We start from the raw sequence: 22,956 nt of genomic DNA on the forward strand, positions 1-22,956 counted from the left end.
CACCACTGAATCTACCTCTTTGAAGGCCGCTAGGAAAAAAGAAGTCTGCGGAGTTTATGCTCATCCGGTACTTGAACAGCCGGAAAGGCTAACACTAAAAATGGCAGCTACCACAAAATCAGTGCTAAGTGACTGTACAGTAGTGAATCTGTATCGCAGCCCCCAAAGAAGAAGCGCCGGATAACTTCCACCCCCTTCCTTCCAGCTTCATGTGGGGCGTTAAATGTCATAATTGTTACACATGGCGAATACTTCAGGACCACAACTGATTAGAAGCTCCGACGCTTTGAATTGCAGTTTTGAAGCCGCAAACCCTCAAACCGCTTAATCTCGTAGTAATTTCTCTGCATGTGTGTGTGGGGGGGGGGACGACTATAATTCACAACGCAAGCTGGATAGGACACAATTAAAGACATGCACCATTGTCGCCTATTATATGTTTTTTTTAAAAAAAGGTTAGAATTATCGTTTTAAATTACATGGGGTGAGTGCCGCTGGCTTCTAATACACCCCAACACCCAGCTCGGAAGTATTCACCTGCCGCCTGCTTAATCTGGTACCTATTGCTTTCCCCGTAGTCTGAAATGGGAAATTCCAGAGCAGCCGAACCTCACATTTCTAGCAACCCGATTTTTATCTTCCTTCAAAAGCAACTCCCGTTCGATTCCACATAGACCCGGCTGTCGTTTGGACTGAGAAGGGGTATATTTACAATGCAGTCAAACCAACAATGCACATCCCTACAATGGTTAAGATTGCTGGCGTACTCTCAGCGAAGTACGGCTGCAATCCTAGGCGCACTCCCTCCGGAGGAAGGCTGCAGCGTGACTTGCCCCTGGAACTCGGCGGTACTTGCTTTCGCGTGGACTCGCATTGCAGCACGTGTGCGTCGGAAGACACGTGTGAACGGAACACCCGTGTGAACTTTCCCCCTGAAATATCTAGATATTTATACACAGGCCGCCGTATATACCAACTCTTTATGTAACAACTGGGTTGTAGCAGCCCGTGGCTAAATGCGGAGAGCGGGGATAGCTCAACAGACCGTCTGGTTCTGATTCGGGTTCCCGCGTTTGCCAGCGATGGCACCGTCCGACGCGAGCATCTTCCAGCCCTTGCTGTCAATCACGGCGAGGGAGGCGAGCGAGAACCGCCGAGGCAGCCAGTCAGGCTGGCGCGCAAACGCGGCGGGTCCAATGGACGCGGCGGCCTTACCTTGGTTGCGGATGGCTTGCTGGCTCTCCAGGCAGCTGGGCAGGTAAGGGCCGCTGGGAAACATCCTGGCCTGGCTGGCGGGCGCTTGGCTGGGCGGCGGCGGCGGCGGCGGCGGCGGCGCGAAGGGGCCGTAGCGGCAGGCTCCGGCGGTGCCGGTGAACTGGCCGGAGAAGTGCACGGTGAAGGCGCTCAGGCACTGCTCCTCGTGAGCCTCCGTGGCGCTCCAGCTGGGCTCCTGCTTGATGAAGGCCGAGTGCGGCGCCAGCGAGCCGTACGACGCTCCGGGCGGGAAGTCCAGCACAGGCGCCCACTGCGCCGCGCCGCTCACCGGCATGGGGCAGTTGCCGTTGCCCGGCAGCGAGGGCACGGCCGGAGGCAGCAGCGCGTTCAGGTCGCGCACGTCCGAGCCCATGGCGTCGCCGCAAACTTTCCGCCTGGCCGCCGGGAACCACTCGCTGCCGCCGCCGCCGCCGCTAATGCCGCCGCCGCCGCCTCCTCCTCCGGCGCCGCACTTGCTCCAAGCGCTCTGGCCCCTGCCCGGGTCCGGCTGGAGGCACCAGGCGGCCGAGCCGAGCCCTTTCGGCGACGCGGGGTCCGGGTTGGGCACGCAACTCCCCGGCTCCAGCCCTGCGGGAGCGGGCAAAAGCGACAGCGCAAGGTTGGTCTCCAGGGTCGCCTGCGGGTCCGGCGGACAGCGAAGTTGAGGGGAGAGAGAGAGAGAGCGGGTGTGAGGGAATAGAAAGGCGAGCGCGGCAAAAAAAAGGCGAGTGAGGGACTGGCTGGAAGCGGCTGAGGGGAAGACCTGGCCTGCTGAACTGGCTGCGCGGGAGGAGGGAGGCGCGAACTGACTGACTGAGGAGCCGCCTTGAACTTCTTACTTCAGCGGCGGCTTTGCCCTGAAGTCCCCAAAGCTCAGCTAATTGAGAGGGGGGAGCCACGCGAGGCGGCAGCGGCAGCAGAGGAGGAGGAGGAGGAGGAGGAGGAGTCAGTGGCAGCGCGGGCGCTCCCTTCACACTTCGCTCGGCGCCTCAGCCGCCTTCGCGCGCCTCCGAAGCACTCGCGGCCCCGGGGGCAGGAGCGGACAGGGCAGACGCCTCTCGCGGCGGCTCTCCCGCCATTTCGCGGGCGGAGGGGCGGAGCACCGAGCCCTCCCGCATGCCGCGGAGCCCTGAATTCAGCCACCCGACCTAAACACACCCGGGTTTCTTTCCCGGGCAAGCTGGAGGCTGCTGAGGCGAAATGCTCGGAGGCTGGCTTGGCTCCCTAAGCGGCTTAGTTTGCGAAGGGAACTTTGACAAGGCTCAGGGAGAGAAAAGGCGCTTGGAAGCAGAAGATGCCCAATCCAGCGCCCGCCCGGCCTTTCCAAGGAAATGCCCCTCCCTGGATGAAACCCTGGGAGACAGGGCGGACCACGCTGAGCCAGGCAATCCCCACGTGCCCACATAACACCTGTTCTCAATACTCGTCCTGCAGTGGTCCCAAAAAAAATAACCGATCTTGTAGTATGGCAGTCCTTACACTTTGGAACTCCCTGCCCCTTGACATCCGTCAGGAACTTTCGGAGAGCTGCTTAAAACATTTAGGCCAGCGTGTCCGGACATGGAGAAGTTATGTGTGTTTAGCTTATTGCTGATTTTACTTTTTGAATGTTTTGATACCGGCTTTTACAGTCAAGCGGTGCACAAAATTTGTTAAATAAATAAGGCGGACCAGGAGTTTTAAAGCACGCCCCGCGGCCCGCAATAATTCTAAACAGAAGGTCCTGGGAATTGTAGCTCTGCGTGAATTGTAGCTCTCCAGGTCCCAGGATTCTTTGGAGGTCCTTTAAATGCATGCTGTGTAGCAGCCTAGGCCTTCGGAGTATGTCCGTCCATCATCTAGAAGCACACAAGGATTTAAGAAGTTCTGAAATTAAAGACATCTGATTGGGTCGCAGATTCCCCTAATGCGCCCAGTGTTACGTGGCACAAATATACTCCGTCCTCTTCTTCTTCATCTCATATTCATTAGGTTGGCCGGCTGCCATCCGAGAGTGCTTCTTCCTGAATTTCACTGGAGGTCGAATCCTGCTTTAGGGCTCCCCTGCCATGTGCTTTTATGGAAGCCGGTCTAGCTCACGATGGCCTTAAGGCGCTGGTGAAGCTCATCTTGCAGCTCTACCTCTGAGCTGCGAAACAGGAAGCCTCCGATTCGAATCTCACCTCAGCCAGGAGGTCTCCCTCCCTCAGCATCCGTGGGTGCCCATCACCTTCCGAGCCAGTTAGATGAATTACAACCCGTTTCTAAGAACGATCAAGGGCACTGAACAGATGCACAGATGTCAAGAAGGTGACATCGGCTGAAATGAGGGAAAGGGGGACTCTGGCGATGTTCTAACAGGAAAAGTAGAACGAAAGGGAGAGCGACTTTTAAAGTAAATCACCGCTTCCTTCGCACTTCGTGGTTGTGTTAATATGCATCCAAACAGTAAAACAATGAGGGCGGATTCTCACTTCAACAGGGTTTGAAGCAGTTGTTGGCATCGGTGGTCTGTCCCGGGAGACAAAGGAGTGCGCCTCCGGGGATGAAGTCAAACCGCTGGAGGATCGCAGCGCCTGCTGTGGCTGCAGAGACCAGTAACTCATAATTGCTGCCTCCCGTATTGCTTTTGTCTAGTTAGGAGCACTGAAGTGACCTTCCTGGGATGCAAGCCTGGGCAGTGTGCACGGAGGTCCTGGGCTGCCCAGAATACAAGACTTCTTGGCCTCGCTGATGTGGTCCAAAGGAAAGCAGAGCAAAGTTTGGCACCAGTTCGGCTGCAAGAGTTGCTGGAAGAAGACGCCATCCTGCCGTCCCAGGGACTCATGATCCTGGATGCTGCAGACCTAAGGCCCAAATCATAGTGAAATTGCTCCACCAAACAGCTGAGCTGAACAAAAGGGAATGGGGGCACCATTTCCACGCCTCTGCCATCATTTCTTCCCAGACCTTATTATTGAAATGCCCTACAGACTACCTTCCCTACTAAATCCGCCTCTTCTTCCTCCTCTAAGGGTATGCACGAATAAGGCTGCCATCCCAAGCACGCCTTACTCGGAAGCAAGTCCTTTGAAACCAGTGGGACTGACTTCTGAGTACAAATAATGAGGCTGCCTAAGAGAGCTCATTTGAGGAAGGTTTCTTCTTCTAATCCCGTGAACTGAAGAAGAGCTTGAAATTCACAGCATCAGCTGAGGCGGATCTGCCCTCTGTGGCTGGATCCCTGAGGTTACTTGAAGAAAAGTCATTTTTCACAAGTACCCCCCACCCTCAGTTCATTTTGCCCCTCCTGATTTTATTTTTATATCTGGTGTTGTCCCTGGTCGTCTGTATTGACCTATCAAGGATCTCCCCGCTCTCTTGCTTCCAGAATCGACTCGACACACTTTTGGTACTTGAGCCGAAGGGGTGGTGACCCTCCCGCTTTCCACATAAGTCGTATGTGCCTGAACCAGCAGGTGGATCTCACCGCCACACTAACAATACGACGACGCAGCAGGTTCGCTTATGGGGAAGCAGGGCAGGCTGCCTCTACCCTCTCATTGATGCTCCAGGCATTCTAGCATCTGCTGCCTGAAGCACTGCCTCCCTCTGCCTAATGATAGGGACCCGGTTCACTACGGAGACCCTCATTTGAATCCAGGCCTTCTCAGACCATGCCTTCCTCAGTCCACTACACCGTGCAGCAGGCTCCTTTCTGAAATACAGGACTCATACCCTCGATCGAATTCGAATGAGGAAAAGGAGGATGTTGTGGACATAGTATATATTATTTACGGAGAGTAGTTGTGTTACTCCGGCAGTAGAAACCACAGAAGAGTCTTAGGGGCACCACAAAGACTTGACCCTTTTTTTCATTGTGGCATAAGCTGTTGTTGATTAGAGTCAGCTACGTTAGATCATGTAGCAACTGTATGTGTTATTGCTTCTACGACACTTTTCAGTGTACAGAGTGCTTGACGTGCACCTAATTCCTCAATGCAGCGAAAAGGATTTTCGTGGAGATTTTAAGGTCGGTCCAAAACCAACCCTCCAGATAGAGTGGACTTCTAAAGGCATCCCTTTAGTGGACTCTTTCCGACTAAATAAACAGCCCCTTTGGTTCTCCTTCACTGTCCCTTCACTGCAAGAGATTGAAGGAAGGAAGGATGACAGACACTTCGTCCTAAGAACCTTTTGTCGCTCATTAGGGGGTTTGATCCGGAGCGACTCTGAAGAGGAGCTGCAATAAAAGAAACTGTGATTAGAGGGTGTTAGAGGGTGTTTGGCCCAGTAGCGGTCGCTCAACCCAACCTACTGCACAGGGTTTGTTGTAAGAGAAACGGCGAGTGACTTACTACAAGGAAATGTAATAAACAATACAGTTTAGTGGAAAGTGGAGTTCTGTGTGTCATGTACTTTATCTATTTAAATGCCCGCCAACCAGCAAACAGCTTAAGAGAAGGACCGCATTTGATTTCAAAACAATGAAAGTACTGTGTTCATGGAGTATGATAAAACTCATCTCCAAATCTCCACATAGTTAATATTCAGATTTTATTTAGCACCCAAGCCCAAGCTTGTGCATTTATCTACACTCCAACTAACCTATATAACATATAGAGGTGATGACTTTCTCTCCAAGCAATTAATTCCCGCAGAGACGAGGGGGAGGCAAGCAACACCCCCCAAAAAATCTCACCTCCCACCTGGCTTCCCATTTCTGAACTCCTGTCATTCATATATGCTGCTATTTTTCTTTGTCGCCCACTTAGAAGCACACTTTGTCCCTTCTGTGCCCACCCTGATATTTTCCCCCTGGTCCCGCCACTGAACTCACGATCCTTAAAGGCGGCGGCGGGGGGGGGGGACTTTATTACGAGTGAAAATAGGAGCAGACGCTGACGCTAATAACATCGACTCAGAAGTAAACCGCACTGAGACCAGTTGCACTTTCGCCGAGAGAATCTCAGCCTCAAGATGGCAGCCTGAGCCGTTTTTGACATCTGGCTCTGATGACAGCTCCTAACAGATGAAATTTAATGCAATAAACTTACCGGTGTATATTACAGGAGAGGAAGTAAAACGTTGCAAATCACTCTTCTGGTGTCACGTGCAGTTTTTCAGCAGGTATTAAACAACCTAGTTAACATAACCCTCTCTAGGGGACAGGGTTACTTGGTACATGAAAAGGGCAACATCTAGAATTTCAGACTCAGCTTATGTGACTTTCTTAACATTCAAAACTAGTGCAGCAATGTATACCTTTTTAAAGGATCTTGTAAAGTTTGGATATGCATAGTTACTTGCATATATATACACGCACATAATGCCCAAGTTTGTTTTGTTTGCTGATTTCTTTATTCATTGGACTATATAGTGCCCGGAAAGTGCAGTATTGCCAAATATCTTCATTTAAAAAATAGCACCCATATATTTCTCAGTTAAAAGAAAGTGCCGAATCAAACCAAGTCAGCAAAATTATTTTGTTTCCTGATCGTGTCTCTGTGTGCGTGTGTTTAGCTTCAGTATGAGATATGGTTTGTAAAGGACCTTTACTTCTCCTTTACACACAAAGAGAGAGACAGAGAGAGAGTGTGTTTTGGACACATAATTCCAGAATTCAACTTTGAATGACTTTGGTAAGTTTATACCTTTCCCTTCTTAGACTGAACTCAGTTGCAGAGTGACAAATCACCTTTGCCTTCGGAGAGTGGTAAATGGTACAGAGTTCAAAAGCGCCCAAGCCTCCTTCTGCTCCTACACAAGCAGTAACAGGTAGGTGTCTATTTAATCGCTAGCCATCGCTTTCTGGGTTTCCCCTTGTTTCTGCCAATTCATTCCGATCTGCCGTAATATAGCACGTAAAACTGCAGTGGTTTAAATTGCAATGCTTGAGAAGTCCGATCCGTTCTGATAACTGGAAAGTTCATTTTAAACCCGGACACCGTGATCTTTTCCTTGCCAAACCGCACCGTCTCAAATAAATCCAGGTAGCATTTTTCTCAGCACAGAATGAAAGATACTAAGTCAGAGCTTACCAGTATCTTTTTTGAGTACAGGCGGAGAGGCATCGCTGTTTTTAAACCACTTAATGGTTGTTGCTGTTGTTTTTTAAACCCCCCTACCCTAAACTATTGCGAAATCTTTAGCAATTCCCATTTGCTCTTCCCTCTAAACTGGCAAAGGCTCTTTTTAAGTACCGTAGAACGAACCGAGATAATATCATCTGTCAACGACCCGTATCCCAGGTTCGCCATCGGCACTAATGAACGACCCCTGCGGCCCTAGATGGACCAGAGCTCTTTGCGAGGGCCATTGTTGTCTTAACCCTGTGTTAGCTTTTTTTTTTTTTTTTTTTTGTCCAGATTATAAATTGGTCGACCTTTTCTAGGTTAGCTTTTGTCTATTTACATAGTACAGTTCAGAGTTGTTATTGAGCTTTTGGCTTTCAAAGGAGAATAACCCGCCCTCAGACCTCTGGAAGGAGTGGGGAAGAATGAACCACACAGCCACTGGTTTTTAATCTGATTTCCGTCTAACTGAACGAAATACATTCAGAGCAGTGTGGTTTGGCTGGAGCTCAACATGGGTCACGCTGACTGATAAATCCCCCCAAAAAACATGAAGTGGCAGGATCAAATTTCTGCCCCCTCTCGGCTAAGTTCTCCTTAAATTTTCCACTACCCCTTTGAAATGGATGGAACTGGCTTCCAATGGCACTTGTTGCCTACGTCGAGGAGAGGCTCAGAATTTCAGGAATGGAGACCATAACAGGGCTGGATGAAAGCCCATTGGCCGGTCAGTTTCCCCAATGGATCCCGTGTAAGATGGTCCCATCTCATGTTTTGCTTCTAGATCCTCATTCGCAGCATTTAAAAATAACTCCAATAGCAGATACAGTGGTACCTCGGGTTACATACGCTTCAGGTTACAGACTCCGCTAACCCAGAAATAGTGCTTCAGGTTAAGAACCTTGCTTCAGGATGAGAACATAAATCGTGCTCTGGCGGCGCGGCAGCAGCAGGAGGCCCCATTAGCTAAAGTGGTGCTTCATGTTAAGAACAGTTTCAGGTTAAGAACGGACCTCCGGAATGAATTAAGTACTTAACCCGAGGTACCACTGTACACCGGGTTGATTGGGTTTCTCCTTTGAGCTTGAAGGCCAAGAGAAAGATAAGACAAATGCTCGGTTCTCTACAATAGCAACAATAAGTGGCCAATGACGCGCCCCCTCTCATTTTTTATTTTTTATTTCATTTTTTATTTCTCATTTTATGGAAACCAGCAAATTCCAAAAATATTTGGGAGGGACAGCCGTAGAAGCAGGGTCTACCGACGCCTCCGGTGGGGAGAAAAGATTTCTAGATGTTGGGAATCTTTACTTTGCTATTGCTCTGGCATTCAGTCACACGACTCGCTTAACCAGTGGTTTAACCCCACCACTTTGGGGAAGACCGGACAGACACGCGGGATGTCGCAGGAACAGCATTCCAAACCCAGGTCCGTAGAAAGCGCCCAAGGAAAGTGAGAACGAAAGTGTCGTTCCGGCACTCTCACTTTCCCGCTTGCACACACAACCGCCTCCCCCACTCAGCTTCGGAAACGATTTGATCTCGTTTAGGACGGGCGGAGGATGTATGATGCAGGATTCAGACTGCAATCTTCCTTCGTCATGTCTATTCCGGAGCAAAGCCCACTGAAACCAAGCGGGGCTTACTCCCTGGTAAAGGAGATTCGAAGGAATGCGGCCTGAATCATCAAAATAAATGCGCTCAGGGACCGCAGCCTTCAAAGAAGTGGAGCGGGAGGGGGGGAGAGAGATCCAAGCGCATTTCTGTGCCTTTTCCTCGCCGGTGAGTCTCAGCAGAGAAGCAGAGGGGAAATATCTTTCTTCTCACTCAAGGGTTTGATTATTTAAAGTGCCAACCCCGGGAAAAACAAAGCTGTGAACCATCTCCAGGCAGGAGCCGCGGAGGGTGAAGGGAGCAGCGAGAGCTGCGAAGAGACAGAGAATCAATCACCGGCCGCCAGTCCCCCATTCCCAGGAGCGAACCTGTCACCCAGCGCGCCAGGACGCAGGAGCTGCAGCTCAGAAAGCGCAGTCCCGGGCGGCAGCGCTGTACACAGCAGCCTTCTTGTTCTTCCAAACTGGGCGCAGCTACTCTTACATGGATAGTCCACCTTTCCTGCAAGCAGCTCAAGGCGGTATACACTGTTTTCCCCCTCTCCCCTTTTTTATCTTCACAACAGCCTTGCGGGGTAGGTTAGGCTGAGGGGCAGTCACTGGGGCAGGCAGAGGCTTCTGGGAGAGCAGCACAGAGTTCTTCTGAACTGGGGCCGGGTGCGTGTCCATTTTGCCTTGTGAATCGGCTGAAGCTCCGCTATGCCCAATATCCGGAGCTCAAAGGTGTCCCTTTCCCGGTCGAGGATTCGAGAAGGAAGCTTCAACAGCCGAATGGAGAAGAGAGGGGCTGTTCTGGCTTCTGGCCCCTTCCACGCCAGTCCTTCTCCCCACCCCGGAAAAAAAATCTGAAAGAGACCTGCTGGGATCGTCCATTGGACCTTTGGGCCAAGAAAGTGTGCAAAGTGTGCAGGCTTTCCGGTTTCACAGAAGCCTTCGTCGCGCGCGGCAGCCTAGAGGGCGGCAACCCTACAAACACAAGAAGCTGGGAAACTTAACGTAATTTGTGTAACTGGAGATGATTGCGACTATTTTGAGTTCTTCAGCTGCAGGGGGGCGGCGGCACGAGAGACGCGACGATAAGTCTTGGTCGCCTGCAAAGGATGTGAAGATGTACACAAACCTCTTCCCAGGAAGTCCAGGCGTTAGATCTTTCTCTCTCTCTCTTCCTCCATCTCTCCCTTGCTAGGTCACACCTCCCGCACAAACAAGCGCCTTAAGCGAAAAACCCCCCAATTGCTGTGAACGTCGGCGGAGCCCCGGCCATGAAATCCATCCCGCCTCCGCTAGAGCTATAGGCTGCGTTCTCCACCCCACCCCCTTTCCCCCATACCAAACCGGCCTAAATCTGTCAGCTTCAGCTCTTTCCAGGTGGGGAATTCCTGGCACCTCTGAAAAAAATACATGTTTAAAAGGAGATGTTTCCACCCAGCTTGTGGGGGGGAACCCTGTGCTTAAAGCAGGGCTGGCGCAGAAGAAGTTGCTTTGGTGGAACAAGCATTCCAGAAAAATGCACATGCACACAAACACACACCGAAACGCCCATCGCGCTCTACTGGAGAAGGGAAATGGGCACATTTGTCTCTGTTTTGCACTCTGATTTCCGGGCTCATCGGAGATTTTTTTTTTGGGGGGGGATCCATCGTAAGCAACATAAACCAGCGCTATGGGAGCGATGCGCAGCCATTGAAAAGTTCAGCTCCAGAAGTGGGGTGGGGGTGACAAGGAGCGATTTCGCCGGCACAGGAAACCAAACTGCGTAAAAAACCATAATAATACGAGTCACCACTCGCGCTGATCGGCGTGTAGACATATATTATTCGGAGATCAAAAGAGGCGCGCTGCAAAAGGGAGAGGGATTCCCTCTGCCCTCAGACTCCTTCCTTTCAACTTCGGCGCGTTGTCCTCCCCATCTTTGAAGGGGGGGGGGGCTGTGAGCAAAGAGGGAGAGAGCGAGAGAGAAACGAGCCGGGTCTCTGTTAGCTCATCCTCGCCAGGGAATTCTCGGCGCTTCGAGCCCGTCTCTTCCCGCTTCCTCTGTAACCTCACCAGCAACGCGCAACTGTAAAAACAGACAAGAGACGAGCTATCTGTCAAGATTCATGGACTCCTTCGAGCGAAGGAACTTAGGCAAGTAATAAATAGCGCCGCTGACCTCCCTTTGGCCTCAGCCAGTGCCGAAGTATGCATTATGAGATCCCAGGGCAGGCCTGCCATTGGGCTGCCGCGCCTTGGCAATCCCAAGATGTGGACCAATGAAAAATGAAAGGGAGCCGGGAGAGACTTGAATTAATGCGCGTCTTGCTCCGGGAGTTCAGCGCGGCGGGGGCAGCGAGGGCGAAAGGGGGCAAGCTCGCATTCACAGCCAGAGCTGCTCGGTGGGGAGGCACTCTCTAACCCTGAAGGACTGCAGAGAAAGGGGCCTTTGGATGCAGCCCTAAACCCACGCACATGTTTGAAAGAAAGACCCATGGAAATCAATGGATCTCACTCCGTTGTCTGGAGTGAAGCCAACAGGAACAGTTAAGGAAGTAATCCTGTCCCCACTTACATGGAAGTTAAGACTCCACAGAGCAAATTTGAGTTTGCTTTTGTGTAGACATGAATAGAACTATGCTGTGTACAGCGGCAATTCTAGCTTAGTACAGTATACTTATTTGGGAGCAAGTGCCATTTAATATAGATGATTAGGATAGGGCAGTAAGATAAAGATCATTATTTCAGGAGCAAATGTCTGAAACTAATGTAGAACATAGGGGAGAGAGGAACAGGCCGAATTCATGGAAAGAGAAATGCGCAGCATCATATTCCAGCTGATTTTAAGCGGACAGTTGCGTGGCTCTTGTTACAAAGGAAATGTATTTAAAGAATGGGGGAGCCCGTCCAACTAAGACAAATGAGAATAAATGCCCCCCTTTGTAAAATATGTATTAATGTTCTTAACCGTCAAAGGGCACGATTCATGGAAAGCCGGGCTATACATTACACACACACACACACACACACACACTTACTTAACCAGATTGTGAATCAGAAACATAGGCGCCGACTCCATGGGGCCTGAGGGGGCCTGAGCCCCCTCAAAAATTCGTTTGGGGGGGCTCCGCCCCCCAATAATTTAAGAAAATTATTAGTTATATTATGCTTTGTAAAATCACAAAATTATGTTGGTATTTTTTATTTTCCTTGTTTGACGATAGTTACCTTTTAAAATACATTCAGTAATGAGTTAAAACAAAGCCACTCCCGATCTAGAGAGGGGGTGGGGTTGCGGGCTCTCGACCCATCAACAATCTCGTGGGGCTGGCATCAGCCCCGCGAGAAGCGGGGATTCCCCCTAGCTCATTAATATTCACTGCCCACGGCGGCAGCCAATCGGCTGCCGCAAAGGGCGGGCCCTCACAGGTTCACTTAAGGTCGGGGCAGCCCGGGGCTCGCCCCTTTCGTTCCCCCAGCAGCAGCGATTTGGAGGTCTTGGGCCCCCCCAATATTTTTTATAAGTCGGTATGGGCCCCCGCCCCCCCAATATTTTTTATAAGTTGGCGCCCCTGATCAGAAACTAACATAGATAAGTTAAGCGTTTGTTAACAATATATATTTTAAATCAGAAACTTTTCTGAAATTTTAAGAGCTGTCTTAAGTTTCCCGTCCTCAGACTTCTTAGTCTCGAGTAAATGCGCTCTAGCGGTTCCTTCGGAGAGAAAAAATTACCCGATTATGAGAATGAGCGCGTGCCTAAGGAAGAAGGCAAATAGTCGGACCCACTGGATCTCCACCTCCAGCCCCCCCCCCGCCCCCATCTCGGCTGGGACGTTCACCCCGGCCTAGTCTATCTTAAACCTCTTGCAAACACAATGAGGGCGTAATGCCCTTTGTTTTGGGGATGCTTATGGGAATCTGCCCAATATGAAAAGAAAAGAAAACATATTTTCCTTCCTGCATCTGACAGATCCCAGCCAACAGTGAAGAAGACTTTTGATATGTTGTTGTGTGGTCTCGGGATATGACCGCTATTGCTTTTGGGTGTCCAACTCATAGCCTGTGTTGTAAATTTATTGTGCTGGATTATTAATTTTAAAAATAAAAAAAGACTTTATGTATCCTTCCTTGGGACTAATCCCTGTTGAGCGCAATGGGGCTGCATGTGCAGACGCTTAGTCTGTCTGAGTTCCTTTGCTGGATCAGACCAAAGGCCCTCCCATTTCCATCTGGGGTCATGGTGCCGTTCCTGCTAGGAAATGGGGCCAGACAATGGAGGGGTAGCCATTTTCTCTGGCTTGATCCCAGGCGTACCACAGCTGAAACTACCGGGGGCCCTTTGGGGCCTGGTGGATAGATGAGACTATCGGGCTGCAGTCCTATTCCCACTTGGCTGAGAGCAAACCCCACGCAGTGCCACTTACTTCTGAGTAAGCATACGGAGGCTTCCGCTGGAGAACTTTTTCAAGCTCTCTTAAGCCTCCCTACTAGCACCGCACCTCCTGGCAGTTAGAAATGCCTTAAGAAGATTGTTCTCTTTTGCGGGGGTGGGGGTGAAAAAAGTAGGGGGGTGATTTAGGCTGTTGGGAGTGTGTGGACCTCCCTCTAGTAGGCAGACTGTGGATCCTTTACATTTAAAACCCCCCACACAGAGAGCAAATTCCATAAAACCAGTGGGACTTATTTAGTTCCAAGACCCAAGATTATTATGCACGTTTACTCGGAAGTCAGCCCCAGTGACTTAAATGGGGCTGCTTCCCAAGTAGGCTTGCATAGGTTGTGCTGTGCTATGTATCCCGCCCTCTTCTTCCTCGCCCAACTTATAAATATATGGCACTCTCTCGTTCTGGGTTCCTTCCTAGCTTCATGCACTGCTAATGGTTTCACTCCCATACCAGCAACTCATCCGGAGTCCTGGCTCCCTCTTCATCCTCTCCAGTGCCAACTTTGCGCAGCAGCAGCAGCAGCAACATCTCAGCCAAATCACTCTCCTCCTCCTTGTTCGGTGGTAGGAGGCAAAAAAAATAATTAATAAATCCCCAGCTTTTGTGGAGTTTGCTCTATTATTTTACCGTAAATCTTGGGCAATCCTGGAACTAATTATCGAGAGGATATGTCTCAATTTGTTCTGCATTAATGCCACGTTGGGAATGGAGTCGGGGCCACAGCCAGAGCAGACACTCGAGCACATGAAATTGATGAACTGAGACTTGCTCCGAGTCCTGAACACACCATCTGGAATTCCAGTCTGAGGTTACAATTAGAAGTTCTGACCCCAGATTCAACTTTGGGGAAGAACAAGAGGAGGGGAGCGAAAGAAAGAAAGACAAGGGGAGAGGGGTCTCGAGAGAGATAAACAGGGGAGGGGGGGGACCAAGTTGCTTTTTCTGCACCTGTAGGAAACACAGTGCTTCTAATCTCTTCTCCCAGAACATTATTCCTCTCCAAACTATTTTGAAATGATCCTATGAACAACTTGTCTGCCGGGAGGAGGGTATTTATATTGTCATAACTTTCCCAACTAGAAGAAAGATTTTGGCTGCAAATTCTGAGCCCTTGACGTCAACAGATTGCCTCAGGGTGTTCTGGATTAGGAACCTTGCACTGATCCTATAGCAGCAGGATATGGGTATGGGTGTGGAGTGGGGGCAGTCTTCATTAGGTCAGGTGACTGGGATCCACAAACCTCTTAAGCTGGTCCACTTCCATTTGAGCGGCCTGCTGCATCTGGGGCTATACCAGTTTCATAAACCAATTAATCCTGTACCTGGGTTTATGACTCACTACTGGGGTTTCGTTGAACTGGAGTGGATTCCTCTCACTCCCCAATCTGGAAGCAAGCTCTGTACCAAATGAAAGCCCTGATCTGAACCTGTTTCTCTGGGGGGATGCAGGGGGACACATACCTCTAAACATTTTGTGAATCTTTGTACTTTTGTCCATGTACTGTATTTATTTTCCCCGATTTGAATGATAAAATGGTGATTTTCTTGAGTCAAAATGAGAGTACCCCTAAACATTTTTTAAAGAAAAAAAGCACTGATCTTACCTAATAGAAAAGTAAAACCCGTTGAACTGGGGTTCGGTATGGTGCAACGCAATCCTAAATCCATGTTTGCTTGGGAGGTACGGTAACCTGTGTTTCAATGCAGACTATGTTTTGATTGCAACCTTGGTTCCAAGTAAACATGCATAGGATGGGCCTGCGCTTGGGTTCAGAATGGAGATTAGACTCAGCTAACTTGGAATTATGCTTAAAATCACAATGTTCTTTAAGTCCCATAATGATTTAGATAGACAGGATCGCAGCTGTCTGAAATTGCTCAAGCTGTTTTCACAGATTGGTCTGTTAACCGGTTTCGGTCCACACGTTACTACTTCCTGCATTTGTGAATTGCGCTCTTTCTTCCAGTTTTCTAGAACATCTCCCCCCTTTCTCTGCCTCCCTGCCCCCCACAAGCGATGTCTCACCTTGCAACAAGTTTCATTTTGAATGAAGTACGAGGGTACTACAGGGGTCTTGTTAAATTTATTAGCATATTGCTAGGGCAAAACTGAACATAAATCACCAGGCTGCATAAGGCCATAAAATATCCCTCTACAGCTAGTTCCAGCCAAGATTCTGGTGAATAAGAGTTCATATAGGAGTAGGTATCGGTAACATCTTTCAGATCTATGTGACGTTTTAAACATCTCAGACACACAATAGGATCTATGGAAAGATTAGCTGGGGCTGCTCAGAAAGTGTAGCCATGATTAAGTCTTCTCAAATATACAAGAAAAATAAAAGTGAGTTAAAAACCTTTCCTGTTCAATTTCATAATTTATATTAACCCTTTTCTCTGTAGATTGATGGAAAAGGGGGCAGACCTCACGACTCTCCACATTTGCTACTTCAGGGGTCTTGAATAGGGTTCCGCTTTGTCCAGAATTTCCTGGACATACCCAGAATACTGCAGTCCGAAGAAGTGTCGTGGCGGAAATCGGCGAAATGTCCAGGAAAATCTGGACATATGGCAACACATGTTGGCAGTGTCGTTTTTGCCAGTTTTCCTGAAAAATAGCTCAGAAAGTCAATTTTGTTTGTGATTTTGCCAAAAATGCTTCTTGCCAAGAAAAGCTCAAAAACACTTCTGTCCGGATTTTCACTTTTTAAATTGAGGTAACCCTAATTTTGAATCCTAAATGCGTTATTTTAAAAATAAAAGTCCTGTTGATTACAAGGAGGAAGGATCATTAGGCCAACCAGCTGTTGGCTTTTTAAAAAGTAGTTCTAAGCCATTTTCAGAGATGGAAACAGAAAAGGTTGTTATGCTGATCCCATATGCATCAAGATGCACATTAACTGGCCCTCTGCATTACTCCCTTATTGGCATTTAGATATGGAATATACTGCACTGAAATCAACAAACTTTCCTTCCAAGGAAACAAACACAATTTGTTAATTTGTCAGTTGCTATGAAGGCTGAGAAAAGGCAAAGGTTTATTGTGCTGAGAGTTTATTCTGCTGAAAGAAGTCCTTGCCTTTGTTGCCAGAGATTGCTGTTTTTTGCCACAGTGGACTAACTCAATGACTTTGCTATACCAGCAGGGCTTAGTAACAATTATCTATGTCTATGTCTATGCAGAAATAAGCCTTGTTTAGTTCAATGGGATTTACTCCCAGGTCAGTTAATTGGATTATGCCCAGTTTACAGTGGTACTTCGGGTTACAAACACCTCGGGTTACAAACGCTTCAGGTTGCAGACTCCGCTAACCCGGAAGTAGTACCTCAAATTAAGAACTTTACCTCAGGATGAGAACAGAAATCGTGCGCTGGCGCCAGAGGGAAACACCATTAGCTGAAGTGGCACCTCAGGTTTCAGGTTAAGAACGGACCAGTTCGTAACCAGAGGTACCACTGTATTCAATTTGCTTTCAGCATAGAATCATAGAACTGTAGAGTTGGAAGGGACCCTGAGGATCATCTAGTCCAACCCTCTGCAATGCAGGAATATGCAGCTGTCCTATATGGGGATTGAACCTTGGCATTATCAGCACCGTGCTCTAACCAAGTGAGCTATCCAGCCTCAGATACATACTGAAAAATATTATGAAGTGTTTACTTATACGGAATGTTAGGTTATATCACCAGGATTCAAGCCTGTGTGTTCAGAAATGCTATTTAAAGTTCCAAAACTAACAAGAAAGGGTTCCCATTGGAAAGGGGGGGGGCGCACACGTCTCTAGCGAATCAATAAGAGTGTTTAGAATGAAGTACAGTATGCAAGATGTTTTGATGAGTCAGTGCCAGTCATTGGTAAGACACAGAGAGACAATTTGATGAGTCAATGTAAGTCATTTGTAACATCTCTGAGGCGGAAGAGAAGTCAAGGCCATGTTTATTGTAGCAAAGCTATAGTGCAAACAGTCAAGAAGGATGAAATGTTCTACATTTCCGGCACCCACCCCAATTAAGTACCAATGCTGAGGACAGACTATGACTTCATGTTTCTACTTTTTAAATCGCCAGAAGAAATATTGGTTGTCAGCAATACAAGGAGATTCTTTTGGTCACTCAACCCTTGAGTATCCCAGGAGCCAGTGATATACAGCTATATTCCCTTCAATAGCACAACACCCATTGGCTTGCTCCTTTTGTGGCCGCTTGTCCCAAAACTCATTTCAACATAAACTAGGATCATATTTCAAATGTCAGGATAGCAGTACATATTTTATTGCCCAAGTTGTAAAAGACTGTAATTCACTGTCAAAGCATGACAAATAATTAAAATACCTATTTCAGATCCCATGTTATTCCTTCTCAGAAGCAGCCAAATCTGTGACTAGCTCACAGCTTCTTTGCTCTGAGTGGGAGTTGTTTTTAACAATTAATGCTACAATTCTATACCCACTTACCTGGAAGTTTGCCCCACTAAACGCAAGTTAGCATGAATGGGGGCGGGTGTTTGCAACTTGGTCCTATGCACCAGGAAAGCATGACAATAGCCCTTAGGCTGATTCCATAACTCATATTTGCTAAGAATTTACAAAATGCTCTATATGAGGAAATAGTGTTCTCTTTTGTATGTACTAAACCCCACATTAATCTCCTAAACAGATTAGCGGATTAGCACCCTCCATCATGCACCACAGTTCTTGAAGATCATCTCTCTCCCCAATTTATGGCAAGAAAAGTTCTTCCATTAGGCAACCGCTGAAGTAGCAGATTACAAGTTCCATCTTAAATTGCAGCCAAGACTTTGTAAAACAGTGAGTTTCTTTGTTCACAGGACTGTCCTAGGGAGACAATTTTACACATCTAATATTTTACAACTTAATTCCTGTGACCGTAGCTCTTTCATAATGATAATTAAGAAATACAGACCTTGGATAAAATCCAACTCCGATCATACCTTATTTGGCAGCTTGTACTGAAATTCCATTAGGGCAAAAATGTGTGTGTATGTGTATGTTTTCAAACTGTCAAAGCACTTTCCCTTCTATACACATGATATCTCATATACCTACCCACCTATCAAAACTTGAGCTCTCTAAGCTGCCTTTTGCTATAGTCAACCTTTCCCAGTCCACACTGACAGACCTTATTCCATCCCTTGCCCCAGCAATCAAATTGCTTCTTATTGCTGTTATTTGAATATGTGGACAATATAGGTAACTAGTTTCTTATAATTTTCCAGACAGACAAAGAATATGAAACAAAACATGTTTCTAATTTATCTTTATGTAGCAGTAGAGTAAAAACAAGCAAACCCTATTTCTATTTTATTCTATCATTTATTTATTTATTTATTTATTTATTTATTTATTTATTTATTTCTCTCTCTCTCTCTCTCTCTCTCTCTCACACACACACAGTATTATTGTTCTTCATGAGCACACAGGAAGTTGGTAGTACAGTGGTACCTCGGGTTACATATGCTTCAGGTTACATACGCTTCAGGTTACAGACTCCACTAACCCAGAAATAGTGCTTCAGGTTAAGAACTTTGCTTCAGGATGAGGACAGAAATCGTGCTCCGGCGGCCCGGCGGCAGCGGGAGGCCCCATTAGCTAAAGTGGTGCTTCAGGTTAAGAACAGTTTCAGGTTAAGTACAGACCTCAGGAACGAATTAAGTACTTAACCCGAGGTACCACTGTAATTGTGTTCAATATCAGCAAAGATGAATCTGGGAGAATTCGCCCTGCTCAGAGCGAATGGCTGTCTAGAAGCCTGAACAGGACCATGCCTTTTTGAAGGGAGAATAATGCACTGCAAAAACTTTGTTGAAGAGCCGCCCACTACTGATGCTGCTGTTGCTGCTACCACTACTACTCTGTTACCCACTTTGCATATGCAAGAAATGTAATATTCTGTCTGTGCAAATTAACTCAGTGGTTAAACAGCTGACTCTTAATTAAATTTGAGTTTAAACTGCTCTAATATACAGGGAAATACAGAGCTTGAAGAGCATATTTGTATCTGTCATCCAGAATGCATCAGTCATGGAAATGCAGTCAAGGGATCTTAACACCAGTCTCCTACACCAAGTGGGCTAATTCCCTATGATCCCGCATCCACAATCATTAAAAAGTGGAAAAGAGCGACCAGGCCGTGCAGGTCAAGCCCCACATGGCAATGCAGGATTGTTCCCTATGGCAAACATTTCAACTCTTTGTCAAATTGAATGTTATGTTTCCCACACTGTGGGACTTCCATCATGTTCCTGAAGAAATGAATTCATAATCTAACAGATCTTCTCCATACTCCAGCTCCTTCCGTTCCTTAATTGCCTCCATTATTCATTATCCCTTCATGCAATAACTCTGCGTTGTGGGTTGTTGTTTTTTAAGTCTCCATCATGCAGGATTGGCCTTGGCACTTAAGGCATTTAACTCCGATCAGCAAGACCAAGGTAGTGGAGTACCCAAAGCATGATCCCAGTTCATACAATTGTATTTCTTCCTCATACTCTCAGGCAACCCACATCCCAATCTCGCCCATGGCCACATGAGCAGGGGACATGGTGAGCCAGGCAGGGTTTCAGAACTACTACAAAAGCTGCATCTGAGGCTATCTTTGGAGGATAGAGAAGTTGGGCTGAGAGCCAGGAAGAGGTGGATTCTCCAGCTTCTGTATCAGCTCCCTGTCTAGAGCAGCTTCCTTGCTGAACTAACAGCTCTTTCCCAAATTTTAGCCTTCTTGGCCCAGGGAAAACAGACAGGACCAGAGGAAGAACTCATGAATTATAAGCACCTCAGTGCCTCCACTATTACTGATCTCAGAAGTTCCTGTCCCTGTCCTGTTGCATCCATTTTACATGGATCGAAGGAAAGATAGGTGTCAAACAAATTGCACTTCTTAAACAAATGCTGGGAAACACCCTCTCTTATCACCTCCTGGCCAACTTTCAGCATGAGAAGTAGGAGTTGCAAGAGGTCAAGAAAGGGGTTAAGGGAAGGACAGCTGGGCCATGAGAAATAAGTTGTGGGAAGATAAGGAGATGAGCACTAGAGATGCCGGAACCAAGGCCTTTCCCCAAGAGAAGATTTAGGATGCAAAGGTCCTTCAAGAAGTGGACTCTTGTCCAGGAACATTTCTGCTATAATAAGTTGGTTCATCTTTAAGGACATTTTTGCTGCAATAGGCTAACACCAAGGGCCTTCTCGGTGGCTGCTCCTGGACTTTGGAACTCCCTGACTAGAGAAGCTAGACTTGCTCCCTCCCTCCTTCTTGTCCTTCTTCCGGCAGCTGAAGACTTTTCTGTTTCTACAGGCTTTTGGGATTGTTTTTAATGAAAAGGCTGGTGCCATGCTGTTTTTATTGTAATTACGGTATTTGTATGGTTTTAATAGATTTTATATATGTACATAGTTTTAATTCTATCAACCTTTAATTGTTTTGTTTTTTATATGTTTTTAGCAGTTCTTATTTTTAGCATAAGCCGCCTTGAGTCCTTTTAGGGGGAAATGTGAGGTACAAACAAACACAGGTACACCGTTGGAAATTATGTCTGATTTGTGTCATCACTTTTCAGCACTGGTCTGAAGAGAGGTCATCCTATTATGTGGGAAGCTGTTCTGCAACAAGAAACAACCTAACATACTGCACATGGAGATCAATTAGCTAAAATCCACCTAACTCTGTGTTGGGTTATGGGCAAAGGTTCTCAGTCTGTCATCAAAATGTGCATACCTGGGCAGATTCACCTGGGCACACACTGTATCTCCCCTGAACATTAACATTCTATATTGAAGAAAGAACTTGAAGGACTGCTTCATTCTTTCTGAACTTCCTTGATAGCTCTGTTCATTTGCTCATCCTTGATTTCAAAGGATATATTTTCTTGGGCTCCCTTCCAATCCAATTTATTAATGGTGATCCCTGTACTGCCCAGTACCTGAAGATCTCTGGGCAGCTTACACATACATTCTTAAAACATAAACAGTAAAAATACATCGTAGCAGAGATAGATCAATAAAATCAGGCAGGTCTTAATACTTGAACAAAACCATTTTGTTTGTTGTTGTTTAAAAAACCAACCCTATTGATCTGATCTGCATTTTTTGGTAAGCCACTTAGGACCCAAAAGCATTGCATCGGTCTTAAAGGTTTCACGCCCTTGCAGAATGTTAGCCTGTTGGCAGGGGGTCAGAGGGTTTGGCCAGCTAGCCCCACCCATGAAGAGTAAGAACTCTGGCACAGCTTCAAGTGGTTCCCAGGGGCAAAGCCTATTTATCTGGAGGCTGTTTGAGGTGGGTTGCTGCTGGTAGGCTGGCCTCAGTGGGCAAGAGGGTGACATCAAGTGGCCTTCTCCCCTTTGTGTCTCTCCTTCAGGGCACTCTCTAATGGAAAAAGCTGCATCTGTGATGACAGCATGAATGCATCTCCCAAATGTGATTGGTGGGTATTTGGCGATGGTGCTATTTTACCCTGTTTTGGTTGATTTATTGTGTTTATTGTACTTTCATTCTCTCTCTCGTTAGCATTAATGTGTTACTCATTGCTTGGGGAATCTTTGGGCCAAAAAGTGGTATATAAATAAATCATAACCTAACAGTGGCTGTGGATTTCTGCCATTTATTTTATTAGACATTAGAACCCTAAAATGTTTTTAAAGTCTTTTAGGGTGAGTGTTGCACAATGGGAATACATACCAACATTTAACAAAAGCCACACTGCAAAATGTAAAAACAAAAAAAGGACTTCCCCCCCTTTTAGCTCTTCTCCCCAAGGAGCGAAAAGGCATTTTCTACATGTCTAAGGAGACATTAAAAATAATTATGTGGAAGAGTAATAGCTCCCTTGGTTGTTTTAATGTATTTTTGTCTACAAACAGGGAAAAAATCTCTAATCTGCTGCCTTGGCTTTGCTTGAAAGGTCTCTCAAACAAAAGTACTTTCAAGTAACTTTAGGATTGTTAAGCAGCAAGAACAATGGATGTGGATTTCAATACAACTCCCTACCTTAAAACACAGACACTAGCAGATAGAATAGGGTTTAGCTGCTCAAATCTTTCACAGTAACATGAGATGCACAAAATATACTTTTGGATTTAATAGTGATCCCTCCCCAGGAAAATATATGAATGAGATCTAACATACTGTTATCTAAAGGCAATACAAAAAAGTTGATAGAGGGACACTGTTGGACTGGGGGGGGATTAGTGATTATGCGACTCAAATTGTAGCTTTTATATGACAGGGGCCAATGACAAATATTTATTTAGACTCTAGTTTGAGTATCAGGGAGCTCTTCGTGCCATGTCAAGAACTGTGTGGGAAATGACATACATAACCAAAAACTATGCACTCCATTAAATGGTGGAGTCATATCAGAAGACACTTTAGGTTGCATGGAAGGTTAATTCTAACCAAGTGCAATTTGTGACATTGCGCAACATCACTGCTGATCACAGGACACACCTGTTTAGACATCAGCCTAGGCTTCCAGTTCTCTGGCTTCTGGAACTTGAACCACTGGGAGATAGCCTTAACAGGTTTTTATTTTAATCATTGAATTTAATTATGTGCACATCCATCTCACTAAAATTGAAATGGGTCAGGGTATGATTTTAAGCAGAGGCACCATTTAGTGGAG

General features: G+C 46.9%; 1 protein-coding gene and 1 long non-coding RNA gene across 5 annotated transcripts in view; both read right to left on the reverse strand.

Moving 5' to 3' along the window:
• WT1 (WT1 transcription factor) overlaps positions 1-2,219 on the reverse strand; it is a 51,492-nt gene extending 49,273 nt beyond the window's left edge. For 3 of the 4 annotated variants that reach the window (XM_081835627.1, XM_081835626.1, XM_081835625.1), the window contains exon 1: positions 1,216-2,087. In XM_081835627.1, the coding sequence (XP_081691753.1) occupies positions 1,216-1,627 (412 nt within the window). In that variant the 5' untranslated portion in view covers positions 1,628-2,087. The other variant, XM_081835628.1, reaches the window with a different exon arrangement.
• Positions 2,220-4,984: 2,765 nt separating this feature from the next.
• Positions 4,985-6,150, reverse strand: LOC309331086. Its single transcript, XR_014151725.1, has 2 exons — positions 6,085-6,150; positions 4,985-5,470 (listed from the first exon to the last, which is right to left on the reverse strand). It is a non-coding gene; the product is annotated as an uncharacterized lncRNA (long non-coding RNA).
• Between the last annotated feature and the right edge of the window lie 16,806 nt (positions 6,151-22,956).

The sequence above is a fragment of the Podarcis erhardii genome (assembly GCF_964252035.2).
Source record: "Podarcis erhardii genome assembly, chromosome: 1".
NCBI lineage: Eukaryota > Metazoa > Chordata > Lepidosauria > Squamata > Lacertidae > Podarcis > Podarcis erhardii.